Source organism: Botrytis cinerea, chromosome 16, assembly GCF_000143535.2.
Source record: "Botrytis cinerea B05.10 chromosome 16, complete sequence".
Lineage (NCBI taxonomy): Eukaryota > Fungi > Ascomycota > Leotiomycetes > Helotiales > Sclerotiniaceae > Botrytis > Botrytis cinerea.
Window position 1 is genome coordinate 1,768,816 of NC_037325.1, and position 16,036 is coordinate 1,784,851.

A 16,036-nucleotide genomic window follows, 5' to 3' on the forward strand; every position below is an offset into this window, starting at 1 on the left:
TGAGAAAGTAATTTGGTTCAAATAGTCATAATTCAGGAAACACAATTTCATGATTAGATCGTTGAGCTAATGAATTTGACGAACAATTGTTCGGTTGGTAAAGGGGAGGCAATTCCCTATCCAAATGCCGATACAGGCCGTGTGGCGTATCATAGTTCCGAATTAGCGCCAATACGCCAAGAGTAATCACGTGTCAGTGAATTATCGATGGAATTACCTGAAGCAACGTGAATGTCCAAAAAACATGGTACGGCGAGGATGCAATTACCGTATTCACCAAGCATAAATAGTATTTTAAAAGCTCTCTCGATGCAATAACAGACACCACATTGTTTACTCCTAATCTACCTGTTAATAATGTTTCGAAAAACCGGGCTTTTCAAGCCTTCAGGGATTCTTTCTCGCATTACACCTATACGACGTCCATTGAATGTTAGAAGTTTTCAATCTAGAGTTCTTACAAATCACAGTCATGATTCTTCACAGGAGATTAATGTTGAGTCACCTCCCCCTCTGTCTCCTCAGCCAGGCCCTCCAGCTCAATCCAATGTGGCTGCAATGACCATATTTACCGTGGTAGCCGTCAGCACCATATATACCACATCCGCCATATACGAGAATCTGAATCTCGAAAAAGAGACTCCGAAAATCATGGATCTGTTTATCCGAAACGAGGAAAACACATACGATGTAAGACGCAAAATGCACGAGGTGAACTATCCTCCTGGGATATTATATGCCTCGACCCCATGGCCACCCATCCACCAACTTTCCAGTCCGCAAGGACGAGAGAAATTCTGGAACAGATTAATGCCCTCTGAAAAATTCACATACACAATCATGGCGACAAATATAGGAATTCATGCTCTAGGTAGTCTGGCTCCAGGATTATGGAGCAACATCTTCCTGCACACACCCGGCATGAATAGAAATTTCACATTACTCACCTGTGTATTTGGTCATGGAGGACTGGCACATTTGGGTATGAATATGTATGGATTTCTTTCTTTCATGCCAGCCTTGGGCCAAGATCCTTCTTTCAAATCAAGTATTCCTCACATGACGGCTTTCTATCTGTCAACGGGTGTGCTCGGCAGTTGGGCACAAGCTTTAAGTGCAGGACTTAGACCAAGCGTTCCCGCGGTACCGTTTCTGGGAGCAAGTGGTGCGATATTCGCTTTGATTGGTGCGTTTGCTATGCAACACCCAGAAGCTCAGTTTCAAATTATGTTTATCCCGTACCCGTTTGCGGCACAGGAGTTGTTGGGTGCAGCTATGCTGTTTGATTTATTGGGTGTTTGTGGTGCTTATAAAACTCTTAGATTGGGACACGCGGTAAGAATTTCTTGAGAATCTTCAGATGACATGTGGCTAATTTTGGATTGTTTAGGCGCATTTGAGTGGTGCTCTGATGGGTTTGGGATATGTGTATTTTGATTGCGAGAAGAATGTTTGGCAACCGCTTTGCAGAGGTGTTTATAAATGGTTTAGAATGAGAAAGTGGGAGAAGAAAGATTTAGCGGTATTTCGGAGATGAGTGGGATAGGGTAGCCGAAAATGGTTCCTGTGAACAGAGGTGATGCAGAAGAATCAAGAGTGGAGATAAGATCCTCTCCACTCATAGCTGGTCATTACTTGCGTCGGCGTTTAGGTATTGATGTTCCCCTCATATAGTTAATCAACGGTTTGTTAGCGGAGAACGGCATGGTCATCCGCTACTACAAGGTCTTCAGAAACTCTTCGGGTGTAAGTTGGTATGTGACACTGCAGGCAATTTAAACTGAGTGTTTAAGTTTATTCGAGGTACTTGATGAAAATGGTATATAAAGTATTTGTCATCCGTATCTTTCATTACCTCCCCTCGTCGTCCCCTTCCCAGTAACCGAATCTCCATTGGTCCACAAGACTCTTAGTGCCACACTAAAACGAGAAAACCATAACAAAAATCATATCTCTTTAACCGTAATAACCCACCTTATCACTCACACTACCCCTGTCACCCTTTCTCCTCCCCATAAGAAGTCTCGTAGACGTCAATACCCTCTCAGGCCCCGCACCACCTCTCAGCCCAACTCTCTTCCCATTACCAGCCCCTATAATTTCTGCACTTTAACGTTGAGCCTGCGTATTAGATACACTAGCATGTTCAATATGTTCTCCCTCAGTCGTAGTATTCGTGACCTCTCTTTTCCTGAGACTCTCACTGCCAGCTTCGACATCGGGAATAGTGACAGCGGTCTTCTCATTGTTGGCGTTAATATTAGCACCTGGACCTCCTCGAAGAGATCCAGTGTTCGATTCTACGTCCCCTTTATGGGCGATTGCGGTGACTCCAAAAAGATCGTCCATTTTTTCAAGTGAGAGACCTTTGGTTTCAGGGATGAGAAACCACACGAAGAAAAACATGCTGAAGCAGAAGGTGCCGAAGATGAAGTATGTCCCGTAGCCTGCGCGGCCGACTGTTACTAGCACTTTTTGGGTGTCAGCTGGTTCAATAATGATATCGAGACAAAGAGAAAAAGAAGACACCAAGAAGAATCTACAAAGGAGGGGGAAAGCAAGAAAAAACACTCACTGGTAGGAACCGCTTTTGCAACCACAAAGTTAAACAGCCACTGTGTAGCCGCTGCAATTGCTACATTCAACGCTCTCAATCTCGCAGTCGGTATCTCACTAACAATAATCCAACAACAGGGTCCCCAACCAAATTGAAAGAACCCAGCAAACAGATAGATACAAGTCAGAGCAAAGTATCCTACGGGAGGTATAACAGCACCCTTAAGCGGCGGATCAAATCGCACATAGAAACCAATGACAAACATAGCACATCCTTGTGCAATACTCGTCCAGAGTAAAGATTTTCTTCTTCCAAGAGAATCGGCGGCCAGGAGGAGAAAGGCCGCACAGGTAGCCATCTTGACAATTCCGTAGACACCGGTTGCGAAGAGTCCGGATGTGGTGGAGTCGATGCCGAGATTCAAGAAGATCTTTGGAGCGTAGTAGTTGATGGCGTTGGTGCCGGTCATTTGTTGACAGATCATTAGTCCGATCGATATTAAAGCTCGGTTGCGATTTCCTGATATTGTCCACATTTCTTTCATGAGATCGAGGAAACCGGCGCCGCCGATTATTCGGCGTTCGTTTTCGAGTTGTTCGGCCATCTGTGATAAAGTTAGTTCGATTTCGATTAGCCGAATGGTAGGATCATACTTCTTCTAATTCCATGCGAATATATGGATGATCTGATGGAAGACTTGTATAGGTTAGTAGCGCTTCTAAGAGTTTCATGAAGATAGAAACTAGCTCACTTGGAAACTTTTGACAAAACCGCAGTAGCCTTTTCCCAATTGTCTTGGCGAGCCAACCATCGAGGAGATTCATGACACAGAAAGATTCCCACGAGTAGAAAAATTGCCGGTAACATTTGTAAAGCAAGTGAAACTAGAAAATAGAAAAATTAGTTTTTCGTTCGCCATGATTCTACCTCAAGGGAGTAGCATTACCAATCCATGGTGCATCGCCTTTGAGGTGTAGTATGGCGCCGTAGTTGATCCAAAAACTCAGCATAGTCCCAGTAGCAATGAATAGTTGATACATTCCAGTGAGAGCACCTCTGATAGCTCTGGGTGCATTTTCACTGACCTGAGGGTAATCAAACAATTAGTCTGGAATCTTAAAAAGAGAAGGATTTCAGTGGAACAAACATAAAGTGGTGTGAGCATACTAGCAGCTCCAACACCCAGTCCACCAACTAGTCTACCGACATACAATGCCGAGCTATCAATCATTAGCCACTGACAGAAAGTTGTAAGTTAGTTTCACTCACATATGTCCATCCGATGCACATTGAATAACGACTCCTAGAATTGTGACACCAGCAGCAAGGAGTAGCGCAGGCTATAAATTATCAGTAAATTGACCTTTATGAATTCCAATAGAAGTCATTACCCTTCGACCCCATCGATCCGCAACGTAGTAAGAGAACAATGATCCAAAGAAGCAGCCCGCTTGCAATGTACTGACAACTATTTGTTCTCAGAATAGACTCTCACAACTCATGATTCAGAACTCACTATTCGATAAGAGATTGGCTTGTGCAACTGGAGCAAGAGTGTCGATGTGGTATTTCCTATTCTCGTCAGCAATCTGCCGAATATAATATCAAAGTGTCAGCATACTTGGTGAAACTCGGCATAACAATCACACCTCCAATTGTGCCAATATCTTTAAATGCGAATCAGTATCCATTGTATCCAAGCTTTCGAATCTTGATTTGAACGTACCCCAACCAAAAAGCATGCCGCCGAAACAAGCTGTGCTGAGGTTAGTAAATATCCTGACATCCATTTCCTTCTAGAGTACGCCAGGATTAATGCGCATACCTGAACATGCTAGAAAGAAAACTCTCCATCCATAGATTTCGGGGCTATTTGGAGATTTCGTTCAGTTTAGAGAATTTCGCGAAGACGCATATATGCTTACGGGTCTCTGTCGTGTAGGAGTTAGTATCGATTGCCAATGATCAATTAGCTTCTGGTCTCTGAACATACGTTTTCATAGATTCATTCTTCACAATCTTCATCAAAAACCTTTGCCCAAGTCCGACCGCCATCTTGACGAGTCTATTTGTGTAGTCTGAGATATGGTTGAGCTGTTTCAATCAGAATATTTATCAACGACACCAAAAATGTAGTAGATTCTCGACGTGTCGATTTCAATAAAATGGCGTAAGAAGATAAAATAGAGCCTCTGCAGGAAAGTCGTGCCTCTGGAGGTTTAGTCTGCCATCACAAATGTGGTCGAATACAACCATATAATATCATTTCATTTACCCCATACCCCATCATCTCAAAGGAGAAACCATTCTCCATCTAGCAACTGAGACTGATGTCTCCATAACTATCTTCCATCTTGGCCAGCAATTGGCCAAGGGAGCTAAGTATATCTCCTCTTCACCTTAGAAACCCCACCCCCAGGTTTCCGATAACCTAGTTAAATCGCTTAAACCTTTGCATGGGATAAATCCCACGCTATATTCATCCAACCAATGTAATTTCTTATTGTAAGTTCTGCATGACCATACCTGGGGTAAATAACCGGCTGGGCGCATATGTAACTCTCGCGTATCCGTGCGTTGTAATCCGTTTGCAGTTTGGTGTGTGAAGCCCCGCATGTAGAGATGGCTGATCTTATTGTGTTCAACAGGGGGGTTAGATTATAAGAATCTGGAAGGATATTTATCCAGCAATCCTAAATGAGAAGGACGTTGGAACAAAAAGATTAAGAGCTTGGCTTGGAGCGCCATGCATCAAATATCAAGGTAGTCTCTCGTGGGTTGATCGCTTGCAAAATGTGATTGTGGTTCACAAGAGTTAATCTGATAGACAATGTTCTGCTATGTCACACTATTCTCGACTGAGTCGAGTAAAACTAGACATACATGTCTTGGAAACAAATGAATACCTAGAAGATCTTATCGTCTATAAAACCTCCCAAATGATAATTCACTCAATCTCTCATCTCATTCATCAGCCACCCGGGAACGACAGGTTTATTTTTCCACCCATCAAGATAATTCTTTGCTTCTCCAGAAGGCTTAGCATATATACCAGTCACAAACCAAGCCACAGATCCTTTTTGTAATGTGACCTGTAATGTAGGTATCACGGTACGACTTTCAACCAAATTAGAATTTGGATCAGCATTAACGAGCATCGCCGTGCGCCTACTTTCACCATCACTTTCAAGTGCAGCTATTCCAACCGCTCCTTTGGATACAGCAAATGCACCGACTGAGCCTGGTGAACTGCCTTCAGGTGTGTTGAGATCGTAATTTCCAATAATCTTGGGAAGTGTACCTTCATTCTTGGCTGCGTCGTAAAGATCAAGGGAGCGGCCATCCAATTTTCGTTCGTTATGAATTGCGAATGCGCCATCTGCCGTCATAACTTCTCTTCCAGCTTCTATCTTATGAATGCGAAGATGCCAGTTTGGAGTTTCGGCGACGGGAGGTATGAGATAAGTCTTGATGGTAACATCTGGGAACGGTTTCCAGATAGACTTCAATACTGACTGTTCATCGTGCATCTCAATGACTGCCGCCTCGCAAATTCGGCGGGTCTTCCAAACTTCACCTCCATCATCGGATAACCCGAGCTGTGAAGCTAATGCAAACTGTTCCAGCGAAAAGCATCCTGTAGGCACAGAATAACCATATGCACTACTGTACGCAAAAGACCCATATTTTGCATGTGTTCCTCTCATAGGATATGAACATGCTTGCCCTGACGAAAGTATCATCTTGTGACCTCCAAGGTAGCTGATGATATGCCCAGGATGTTTCAAAGCCTTGATGGTCGGAAGTAAGGTTGTTGGGTATGGTTCTTCTTCAGATGTCCAAAATGGGTGATCCTGGGGAACAGCCAAACAAATGAATGCCAAACATGCCCAATATGGACTTCCTGGTGAATTATAATTTTCCGACATGAACATATTTGGAAAAGAATATCCCACGGTCAAGGTCCCAGTAGGACTCCATATTTGGTCTTGAGTTTGCCACCATCTAAGATTTCTCAATAGCAATCCCTTGACAATCCCCCATGTCAAAGGTTCTGGCAATTCAACATCAGCATATGCTAAAGCACCCCAAAATGAAGCCATAGCGAATCGGTATCCGACACTTCTTCCAAAGGGTGTTGCTCTTCCTTCTTCATCGGAATATTGAATGAAGTCTAATGCATAATCTTGAGCACGTTTCTTGAATTCAGCAGCCTTTTCTGGATCTTCATCTCCTGCCAACTTCGCATACAACAGTTGAAGAAACTGTATAGCAAAACTTCCACTGTAATAATCTTGTTGCCAAATTCCCTCCGGTCCATCATTTGACCATCCTTCTCCTCGGAAGAAAGAATTTAGATGAACAATATCTTGCTCAATCTTCTCTTGTGAGAATTTCCCTCCATTCTTCTTCAATCCTAGATTTGCGAACACTCGAAACCACAGCCAATTGGTGTTGGGCATGCTAAACTGGTCAGCACCTTGCTGCAGCCCTCGTCGTCATAAGTACTCACTTCTTACTATTAATTGAATTCCCCAACCACGTCTCCACATTCCCCCTCTCCTTCTCACTCAATTTCTCCCAAAACACAGGGGCAACAGCCAATGCAAATCCCAAAGGACACATCTCAACCATTCTTTGATCATTGTCTCTCGGCTCTCCCCAATATTCTTCATTTTCGGGATCAGTACCTTTCTTCAACCCCTCAATCCACCACTCTGCCCCTTCATATTCTCCTCCTCCAGCTAAAAGCGAACTTAGCCCCCATAATGGTCGGCAAAATCCTTCAATCTCGGCAGCACGCGCATCGAAACGGACGGCAGTAGAACCGGGCACACGAATCAAAGCTTTTTGCGGGGAGAAATGAGTTTTGAGGGGATCAAGAAGGGCTATGAGGAGATTTTGAACGGATGTTCGATCACTAATTGAGATTAAGGAGAATGGATGTTTGGTGTTATAGCCTAATGTTAATTGTTTTGGGGAAGCCATGATGAACGGTGTTGACGCGAACTTGAACTTGAGTTCACAGCGAGCCAAGCTTGAGATGTAAAGTTAAAGGAAGAAGGAAAGAACCTACATGATGACATTTAGACCATACTATGACATATTTACCTCGTGAGAATGATATGCCGACATCAAATATCTATGTCGAGTGTGTTGCATCGCGTTGAGTGGAACGCGGTCGCCCGGGGATAAATTGAGGTGGGGGAAGTGCATGCAGGCTAAACTCAATCACTAGACGCACACCCTGACGTCGCCCCTCCTTGAACAACTTTTTAAAATTTGAAAGCTACTCAGCCAGTGTTTGTAAAGCTTGAGATGTAACACATTCGAATTTTACATTGACCATATCGTGGTGTAACCGAATCCTACAAGAGCCATGATTTGCACCAACACTAGTTGCCCTCTTAAGCTACATCCGAGCCACAACTTCCGAACATTTGTCTCCACACCACATCTGCGCGATGACAGTTATGATGCCTCTCCTATCTTCTGATTCGCACGAACTCAGCAACAGTTTGTCGCAATATTTCTTCCGCCATCTCCCAGTAAATTGAAACCTCGAGGTCAGCACCTGGTGATGATGGTTTCAGCTGGACTACAGCATCTACGAGCTCCGTCAGATTATACTTTAGTGCTGCTTCCTTCGTGAGGACCATAGTCTTGTCGTCGAGTGTACGAACGTCTATTGGTTCTTTCTGAATCTTAACATTATCAACCGTATTCACATAGGTTGGCTCCTGCGCGATCTTTTGTCTCTTCGCCAACGGCTCGTCAGAGGGAAGATTTACATGATTCAAATTAGAACCCTCCTTTATCTGATTCTCATGGATTATCTTGGACTTGGAATTTCGATTGGAAACTTCGTATGAGGTTTTCATCTCCCTCTTGATTGCGTTCGGTGAACCTTGAGCTTTGCGTTTGATTTCGGCCACTTTGCGAGGATGTGTAAATTGCTGGGCAGTGCCATCATTATACAGAACGGCCGGTCTGTAAGCAGGTAAATCGGAGAAGTTCTCCTTGAGTACCCCTCTTTCGAAATCGCTCTGTTCTTTCTAATGCTCTATATGTCAGCAAGAATGATATGTTAATGGCAAAGATTCACATGCCTGCAAGTTCAAGAACAAAATTTCTCTCTCTGATGGTTGCATATCATTCCAAGAACGCCATTCTTCAGGCTTATGATGCTTAAGTGTGAAGCTAGGGGACAACTCTCTACGAGATCTGCGAAGATTTTGTAATTCTCTCAAGGTAAACCGACGCTCTATGTCACTAAGAGACCCCCAAAGATTGTAATAAAGGGGAGGCGGGTAAGGGACAACATTCAAACGATCGAGAATTTCTAAGTGATACGGTCAGCAATATACAGTCAATGGCAAGGAATATTTACCGAGATTACGATAGGTGAAATGAAATGTGAGGAAATCCGAGGTATGGAACTTGTAGGAGGAAACCACAGATTCTTGAGTTGATATTCGATTTTGACCCAACCTTGAGATGTCAGATTAGAAGAGAAGCTTGAGGAATTCGAGATCTTACCCAATAGAGTTCGTGATCCCATGTTTCTTGAAGCTCATCTTGTCTACCTTCTCGGCATTCCACAAAGCTGTGGCGGTGTCCCTTGAAAGGTAATTGTTTGGCATTGCGGCAATTTTCCGACGATTAAGCCTGACGTAAAAGCTTCCGAGATCGACAGGATTAACGCCCACTACATCAGTCTGACCCGACAGCTTTTCATCGATTTGGAGTTCCTTGAAGACCAATGGAGCGCCGATGAGATTTTTACCGTAGTTACTCATGTTTACACAAGCGATTTCCATCCTCAGATCTTTTTTGGTGCATTTATGATCCGGGTATGGGTCATTCAAAACTGCCAGACTGCAGTCACTACTCTGTCCCTTGAAGTAAAGATTTGCCTCAACTGCATCGAATGGCTTGAAGCAAAAGCCGGTCTTCAAAGTGATCTGAATCTTGAACATTATGCCAGGATACGAGGTGATGTAACGCTCAGCTTCTCTGTCCTCGGGCTTCTCTCGATCTCCTAGCTTAACATACTCCTTGAAAGACTGGCCTGTCACAGCGTTGACGATCTGAACCTCGTACTCATTACCGCTCTCTTTTAAGATAGCCATGGCGAGAGTTGTAGTAATTGATTCGTCGCTGTGTTGGTTGAAAGAAGGTCGAATGTTGTTGTGCAGGATAGAAGAAATTGGCTTATCGTATCTCACTAGCACACGGTAAAGTGAAAGATTAAAGACTACGAAGAAACACACAAGGAAGGAAAAGTGAAGTCAAAATATATACATTTGATTTGAGGTTTACATGTTGTAATGTGGAAAGCAAAAAGAATACTTGCGCAATTTCTTTTTTCCAAGATATAACTTTTGTGCTATAACCTCACAACGACTGCTGAATATAGCTCCATCAATTCAACGATTAGGTATCATTTTACATTTATTGTTATTGCTATTCAGCTTGACTTGAAAAGATAGATATTACGATAAAACGGGATGAATCCAGCATAAAATGAACACAATCTTCTCCCGTGTCAGCAGCTTCATATATAATCGCATCTCAAGTCCCGGAAATACGACCCCCTATCCATAAAAACATAGATGAAATAAAAGCCACCTACTCCGTCTTGATTCTCTTAGCCTTTGCTTCTGCATCCTGTATCTTTTTGGTGATCTCATCCATCTTTCGTTTCTTCTCCAGCAACTCAATATCTCTCTGAAGACTTTCTTTCTCCTCCCTCAACTTTTGCAAATCTTTCAGTTCCCGCAAATCTTCATCCACATTTGCAATTACTACCTTCGTAGCTCGTGCCGGTTCAGAATGTCTTACAGCTTTGGAAGCCTTAGTCTCCGATACAAAGATGATTTCATCGTCAGAATCAAGTGAGATAACCTCGATAGGTTCTCTCTTGATATGCGTTAGGGAAATTGAGAACTAGCCATTTGGAAGTTTAATCCATTAATCTGGTCTATTAAATTGTTCCGAATACTTTCGAGCTTGACTTCAACTCCTGGAATCACTGTCTTTTTTCTGTGCGTTGTAGTAATGTCGGGGAAGGTAGATTGTGTAAGGGATTCATCTGGGATGCCTACAGATGACTCTTTTTCCAGAAATAGTCTCGGATTGATTAGATCTACTATTGCCATTCTTTCCATTCTTGAATACGTCGGTGCGTAAGGTTCCATAGCGTTTGCCCCCATATCATCTGGCGAAGAACCTACTGCTCTTAGTATGTTTTTGCCATAGGGTGAATTTGCGAGTGCTGATGCTTCTTTTCCGGCAGATGATTTATTGTGTGGAGATGTGTTTGAAATTTTTGCCATTGGAAGTGCTGTCACTGGGTCACCAGATTCATCTTCTACACCGGATAACAGGATATCGCCACCTATAGATATGTACCGAAAGTGTGTTTCCCCTCGTTCGCGGGCTCTTCGTCGTTCCTGATAATACTTGTTAGCGCGGTATTCTCTGTACGCAAAGATTTGTGAATACCTGGAGAATGTCGAATGTTTCACGTTGCTCGGTACCATACATTTTATGCCAGGCACGCCATTCTCTAGGCATATTCTTTGTAAGATGACTTGCTTTACGTCTTTTGAATTTGGATCCAAAAATTTGCCCAAAATCGTTTCCATTAATGGTATCCCAGTGAGCTATTTCCAAATATTGAAGGTGTTCAACTGCAATCTTCCTCTCCTCTTTATTAAGGGCGTCCCAATCATAAACATGGAATAGTTCAGGAAATTTGGTAATGTTATCATCTTCAAAAAACTCTTGGCATTATGTCAGTGACGAAATCTCAAATTTCTCATAAGGCATAAATACCAATGGTTCGTGGAAAGAATTCAACCCCCTTGATGCAATGGTTACACCGCCAATCCTTCTTAGTACGATCTGGCTCTTTAGGCAACGTGTGATCTTGAGACTTAGAACGAAGCCTAGCACACTCATTTTCCCAACTTACTATCGCTTCTTTGTACTCGTGATCAGATAATGTGACTGTCGAGCTTTCAAAGAAGACAATGTGAAATTGAAAAGCTGGAATGTTTTGTGGAAGTGTGTTCATAGCTCCAGTCTCTTTGGACTGTTCTGTATCTGTCAAAGTAAGCTTAGAATGATCATGCGTCTAATTATTTATTTACCTTTCTCCATTTCCATATTCCAGAACACAAACTTTGAGCCTTGCGGTCGTCCGTTAATCTCTACATTTGCGTACTGGATTTTTTCGACGACGTCTCTTTTTGTTTTTGTCTCGTCAAGTCCATTAGGTGGTGGCTTGAAATCAACGTAGGAAACTTCCTTGCCGTCCACGCACATCTTAGCTTGAACTAAATCGTACTTTCCAAAATCAAAGCCCTCCTTTAATGTGACCTCAATATAATACGTATCTTTATACCCTACCATGATATATCTTTCATTGTGCGAATTGGAAGATCCTTCACTGGGTTTGAGTTTGACGTATTCATCATAATATTGTAAACGAGTAGAAGGTGGTAATGGTCACACAAGAAAAGCCTTCGCATATACCAAGCATAGAGCAAGTGGCTACACGTAGTAAAATGGGGTGAATCGCTACATCGCGACAGCGAGGTGAGGGAGACGGTAAGAGCTGGGCACTCAATTCTTCAGGAGACAACTTTAGAAGGTAGAAAATTCGATGATATTTTTAGGTCTACAGAAGAGAAGCTATAAATACTAAACGTTGGTAGCACGTGACCCTGAAGTCACGTGTTTCACTCTCACAATATGTACCTGAGTGCCTCTTAACCCGCACCTCAATCTCGCCCTCCATTCCAGCCATGATAGCCATAATCAGCAATGCTCTTGAGTTTGCAAAGACGTGTTTGTGATATTTGAGATCTTAATGAAGAAGGAAAGACTCAGTACTTGAGGCAGCGATATGCTGAGATCTTTTCGGTATGGAAAATCGCAAAGCGTGGAAACTGACTGGTGTGTAAAGGTCAGCAATAGAAAAAGACTTTGAACTGATCTATCAATCAGAATTTAAACATACAAAATTCTGCCAGGAATAAGTTCCATGAGACAGTTGCAAGATTCTCAAACTGATCAGCAAGGCTACGCCGATTGAAATTTGAAGGTGGAAAGAAAAGGTGAAGATGAAGCGAAGAAAAGGGAGATCGAAGAGTCACGGGACTTCAAGTGAATGGTTACAATAAATGCCGTCTAGCCAACACAATTAAAATTATATTATATATCAATACCTGCATACATAAAGATACATGTGGTATTTAATATTATGCACTTGTCTCACTAGTAACATAGTTAATCGGTGGCAAAAGAGAGGCTTAATTCTACTATTGAGGTATAGAGTAATGTAATATGCTATTTATGAACAATAACATGTTAAGTGTATTGGGATATTTCCCCAGAAAAACTTAGTAAACCCATCAAGAAGGTCCTCTGATGCCGACCAGATAAGATCCAAGAACGCTTTACCACCGAAGAGTAGACCCATCGCTCACTCCTTCCTAACTCGCTTCTTAGATTCGGCCGAATCTATTCTCTCTTGCAAAGCATCACGCTCCCGCTTCTTTTTCATGACTCTCTCTTCTTGCGCAATGTCTTCTTCCATTTTTTTCAGTTTAGCTTTTTTCTTATTCAAATCCTCATCCGAAGACCCCTCTGTGAGTCTATCAGACTTCGAAGCCGAGTCCGGAATGCAATTATTGTTTCGAGGAACAACAGCATCCAAATTATCCTGATCGTTCAGATCAGATTTCTCGTCTTTGATTTTGTTTGCGACTGGAATATCCTTGATTTGTGACCCATCTTTGTCAAGCTCACTCTTCAACTTTTTCTTGTCGTCCTTGTCCTTATCCATAGACTTTGGGAATGCGCTGTTGTCTCTTTCATCTAGAGAAACTATTTGGCCCATTATATTCTTATACTGATGCTGTGTGATACCTCGCTGGCGATTCTTCTTATCTGTCTGTCGAAGCGAGTCATTGATTTTTCCTACAAATCAAAAGACAAAACGAGGCATACCTGAAGCTTATCAAACGCTTTTTGTTTCTCAGCAGCATACATCTTGTCCCAATGACGCCATTCCCATGGACTATCCTCCGACTTGATTCTGCTACCAACCATTGGGAGTATCAAGCCGGTCTCCTTCTCTCGATCTTCATGCCATTGCTTCTTGCTCAAATCTTGCAACTCAGCTAAAGCTATCTTTCTTTCGCTCTCAATCAAGATAGCCCACGAATAACAGTGAAGAGGCGGAGGGTACTTGATGATACCCGCCAGTTCTAGGAACTCTTTATGTCATGTCAGTCAGTAAGTTGCCATTCAACTTGGTAGAGAGTTGGCTAACCTGCGGCCCTGCAATGATATTCAAATGTGCCGGAGCCAAGAGCGGTGGTAAACTTTGTAGTAACACGTTTTGGCATTTTAGGCTCTAAAAAACGTGCCTTCGTGTACATAGAATCTCTCGACGGAACGTTCGGCTGCTTTTCCCCTCCAGAAAACCTAGGCATGGTTAAATGTTTTTCTTTTGAGAGCATTGCGAATATAACTACCCGACAGCTGAGTTGATGCCACGTTTTTTGTAGCTATCCTTGTCAACCCTTTTGGCGTCCCAGAGATTTCGAACATTGGGCTGAATGACTGCAGGATGAATGACTTCGTCCTGAGACCTGAAAGCGGACGAAATGCGTTGAAAGTTTAAGAGATCTTTCCTGAACTCCATTGCTGCCTTGTCGTATTCGTCATCAGATAGTGTGACGGTCTCCTCTTTGTAGAAGAATAGCCTAACTGAAAATTTCACGAGACTATCCGGATGGATACCCATGATATCTGTCTCATCGGAAAGATTTTCATCTGCCAAGACAAGCTTTAGATATTGGTCAATCGTAATCACTGGATCATTCACTAACCTATTTCAATACCTCTAAATGCAAATCTTGCCCCATGCACCTTCTCTCCATCAACTTCTACATCGGCATACTGGATCATCTGGACCATACTCTCCCTTATTTTTCTTGGGCCTTCAGGATTCTGAAAATACGTAGCAGAAATATGATTTACTTGATCGGAAAAGTACAAATTCGCACTAATAAGTTCATATTCACCAAAATCGAAACCGGCTTCCAATGTTACTTCGATATAGTATATGGTGTCTGGTTCTGCAACGATGTACCTCGTACGCATGGTATCGGAGGCTAGTTCCTTGCGCTCGACTTTGATATATTCGTCGTAATACGTATTGTCCGGATATCTCTTGATTCGGACCTCGACTTCGCCTTGAGTTGTATTCAAGATAGCCATATTGAGCTAAACTAGAAAGTTTGCAATTTTGTGTTCATGGAACTCCAGGGCTGAAGTATTAAAGACTGAAAACCTCGAGATGCTAAGCTGAGTGTCTGGTCGAAAAGACTTGGGGATGTGGAAAGCTGACTGTGGTGAAAGGTCAGTAAGAAGCAAATATTCTCATTCAGCAAGAAGCTTTCCCGGAGGAATCAACTTACAATATCTGTCGCAAGAGTAAACACAACGAAGCTATTGCAAGATTTCTCAATGTAATCGACGATATCGTGTGAATCAAAGCTTAAGAAAAAAGAGAAGTTGAAGGTATTGCGGGGCAACAGTACATGAAATAAAAAGTAAGGGTGAAGTGACTCTCATCTTCCACCATGTGAGCCATCTAGATGCAATGCATAATCCGAGACAGTGTCCTTCCACCCCCAATTCCATCTTCACTCCCACTCGTACATAAATCCAATTTCTCAAAGCCACGAGTCCGATTTTCTTTGTCCACCTTCCCATCTCCTCGTCACCACTAGAAAATACCAAAATTTTCCAATGAATTCCCAAGTCCCGAATCGTTACAAGAAGGAAAATCCTTCGAATTTAAACTCGCTGTTTCCAAAATCTCCTTTAAATTCCCCACAGAAAACTCTTTTAATACAGTAGCCAGATCTGCCTTTCCACTCCTCACATCTCACATCCACCCAATCACTCCTCCCCTAGAAAGCACCACCCCATCCATCACTCCTTCCCGACGCATCTCCAGCAGTTCCCCCGCTCACACTCGAGCCAACCACTCATCCACCACCGTTCAAAGACCCATAGTATAGTAAATGTATGACGCCGCATAATTCTGGTCATATTCCATTCACCTCGAATGTCTCAGCGACTGTACTGTATCTGGGAAACACCCAACAAACTAACCATAAGTTCCCTCTCTTTAGTCTTCATTCTCCAAACCCACAGCATAACGAACAAACGTAGAAATGAGAACATCCCCGTGCCATACATAACAATTATCAGAAAATCGATATCGATCATGTGATTATGACTACACAGAGGGGGGAGGGCACTGTAATATGTATTAGCAAGCGAGACGCTAGCGCTTCCTACTATATGAAAAAGAAAGAACACAACCATAACCGACTAACTAATAAAGTCCTTTGACACTTATTATCAACCAAGTTGATACCCACGCTT

At 42.7% G+C, this 16,036-nt stretch overlaps 6 protein-coding genes across 6 annotated transcripts; 1 reads left to right on the forward strand and 5 right to left on the reverse strand.

Annotated features, from left to right (window-relative positions):
- Positions 1-251: 251 nt before the first annotated feature.
- Positions 252-1,701, forward strand: BCIN_16g04850 (hypothetical protein). The gene is made up of 2 exons (XM_001550783.2): positions 252-1,335; positions 1,391-1,701. Exons 1-2 carry the CDS (start codon positions 358-360, stop codon positions 1,535-1,537), a joined length of 1,125 nt encoding a protein of 374 aa, XP_001550833.2. The 5' UTR covers positions 252-357; the 3' UTR covers positions 1,538-1,701.
- Positions 1,702-1,833: 132 nt separating this feature from the next.
- BCIN_16g04860 (hypothetical protein) lies at positions 1,834-4,850 on the reverse strand. The gene is made up of 14 exons (XM_024698208.1): positions 4,551-4,850; positions 4,483-4,488; positions 4,383-4,426; positions 4,284-4,313; positions 4,179-4,224; positions 4,074-4,129; positions 3,949-4,025; positions 3,827-3,897; positions 3,705-3,777; positions 3,504-3,642; positions 3,309-3,441; positions 3,211-3,253; positions 2,576-3,161; positions 1,834-2,471 (listed from the first exon to the last, which is right to left on the reverse strand). The coding sequence occupies exons 1-14, from the start codon at positions 4,610-4,612 to the stop codon at positions 2,110-2,112; spliced, it is 1,728 nt and encodes a 575-aa protein (XP_024554025.1). The 5' UTR covers positions 4,613-4,850; the 3' UTR covers positions 1,834-2,109.
- Positions 4,851-5,344: 494 nt separating this feature from the next.
- BCIN_16g04870 (hypothetical protein) lies at positions 5,345-7,721 on the reverse strand. Its single transcript, XM_001550781.2, has 2 exons — positions 7,071-7,721; positions 5,345-7,021 (listed from the first exon to the last, which is right to left on the reverse strand). The coding sequence occupies exons 1-2, from the start codon at positions 7,544-7,546 to the stop codon at positions 5,509-5,511; spliced, it is 1,989 nt and encodes a 662-aa protein (XP_001550831.1). The 5' UTR covers positions 7,547-7,721; the 3' UTR covers positions 5,345-5,508.
- A 190-nt stretch (positions 7,722-7,911) lies between these two features.
- BCIN_16g04880 (hypothetical protein) lies at positions 7,912-9,850 on the reverse strand. Its single transcript, XM_024698209.1, has 4 exons — positions 9,098-9,850; positions 8,949-9,049; positions 8,668-8,900; positions 7,912-8,613 (listed from the first exon to the last, which is right to left on the reverse strand). Exons 1-4 carry the CDS (start codon positions 9,688-9,690, stop codon positions 8,044-8,046), a joined length of 1,497 nt encoding a protein of 498 aa, XP_024554026.1. The 5' UTR covers positions 9,691-9,850; the 3' UTR covers positions 7,912-8,043.
- A 118-nt stretch (positions 9,851-9,968) lies between these two features.
- Positions 9,969-12,655, reverse strand: BCIN_16g04890 (hypothetical protein). The gene is made up of 5 exons (XM_024698210.1): positions 12,588-12,655; positions 11,716-12,520; positions 11,399-11,668; positions 11,066-11,346; positions 9,969-11,013 (listed from the first exon to the last, which is right to left on the reverse strand). Exons 2-5 carry the CDS (start codon positions 11,975-11,977, stop codon positions 10,492-10,494), a joined length of 1,335 nt encoding a protein of 444 aa, XP_024554027.1. The 5' UTR covers positions 11,978-12,520; positions 12,588-12,655; the 3' UTR covers positions 9,969-10,491.
- A 209-nt stretch (positions 12,656-12,864) lies between these two features.
- On the reverse strand, positions 12,865-15,413 carry BCIN_16g04900 (hypothetical protein). Its single transcript, XM_024698211.1, has 5 exons — positions 14,467-15,413; positions 14,110-14,410; positions 13,905-14,059; positions 13,580-13,848; positions 12,865-13,523 (listed from the first exon to the last, which is right to left on the reverse strand). Exons 1-5 carry the CDS (start codon positions 14,855-14,857, stop codon positions 13,053-13,055), a joined length of 1,587 nt encoding a protein of 528 aa, XP_024554028.1. The 5' UTR covers positions 14,858-15,413; the 3' UTR covers positions 12,865-13,052.
- Positions 15,414-16,036: the final 623 nt, after the last annotated feature.

What these genes read in the sequence shown, in the direction of transcription:
- BCIN_16g04850 (XM_001550783.2), top strand. Translation starts at nt 358, where the DNA reads ATGTTTCGAAAAACCGGGCTTTTCAAGCCTTCAGGGATTCTTTCTCGC. An exon ending in CTCTTAGATTGGGACACGCG is followed by an intron (nt 1,336 to 1,390) that starts GTAAGAATTTCT and finishes TGGATTGTTTAG; the next exon opens with GCGCATTTGAGTGGTGCTCT.
- BCIN_16g04860 (XM_024698208.1), bottom strand. Translation starts at nt 4,612, where the DNA reads ATGGCGGTCGGACTTGGGCAAAGGTTTTTGATGAAGATTGTGAAGAAT. An exon ending in GTTATGCCGAGTTTCACCAA is followed by an intron (nt 4,130 to 4,178) that starts GTATGCTGACAC and finishes TGACGAGAATAG; the next exon opens with GAAATACCACATCGACACTC. An exon ending in GTTTTGTCAAAAGTTTCCAA is followed by an intron (nt 3,254 to 3,308) that starts GTGAGCTAGTTT and finishes AACCTATACAAG; the next exon opens with TCTTCCATCAGATCATCCAT.
- BCIN_16g04870 (XM_001550781.2), bottom strand. Translation starts at nt 7,546, where the DNA reads ATGGCTTCCCCAAAACAATTAACATTAGGCTATAACACCAAACATCCA. An exon ending in AATTCAATTAATAGTAAGAA is followed by an intron (nt 7,022 to 7,070) that starts GTGAGTACTTAT and finishes TGACCAGTTTAG; the next exon opens with CATGCCCAACACCAATTGGC.
- BCIN_16g04880 (XM_024698209.1), bottom strand. Translation starts at nt 9,690, where the DNA reads ATGGCTATCTTAAAAGAGAGCGGTAATGAGTACGAGGTTCAGATCGTC. An exon ending in TTTCACCTATCGTAATCTCG is followed by an intron (nt 8,901 to 8,948) that starts GTAAATATTCCT and finishes CGTATCACTTAG; the next exon opens with AAATTCTCGATCGTTTGAAT. An exon ending in TTTTGTTCTTGAACTTGCAG is followed by an intron (nt 8,614 to 8,667) that starts GCATGTGAATCT and finishes ATAGAGCATTAG; the next exon opens with AAAGAACAGAGCGATTTCGA.
- BCIN_16g04890 (XM_024698210.1), bottom strand. Translation starts at nt 11,977, where the DNA reads ATGGTAGGGTATAAAGATACGTATTATATTGAGGTCACATTAAAGGAG. An exon ending in ATTCTTTCCACGAACCATTG is followed by an intron (nt 11,347 to 11,398) that starts GTATTTATGCCT and finishes CATAATGCCAAG; the next exon opens with AGTTTTTTGAAGATGATAAC. An exon ending in AAACATTCGACATTCTCCAG is followed by an intron (nt 11,014 to 11,065) that starts GTATTCACAAAT and finishes AAGTATTATCAG; the next exon opens with GAACGACGAAGAGCCCGCGA.
- BCIN_16g04900 (XM_024698211.1), bottom strand. Translation starts at nt 14,857, where the DNA reads ATGGCTATCTTGAATACAACTCAAGGCGAAGTCGAGGTCCGAATCAAG. An exon ending in ATTTAGAGGTATTGAAATAG is followed by an intron (nt 14,411 to 14,466) that starts GTTAGTGAATGA and finishes TTGTCTTGGCAG; the next exon opens with ATGAAAATCTTTCCGATGAG. An exon ending in GGCATCAACTCAGCTGTCGG is followed by an intron (nt 14,060 to 14,109) that starts GTAGTTATATTC and finishes AACCATGCCTAG; the next exon opens with GTTTTCTGGAGGGGAAAAGC.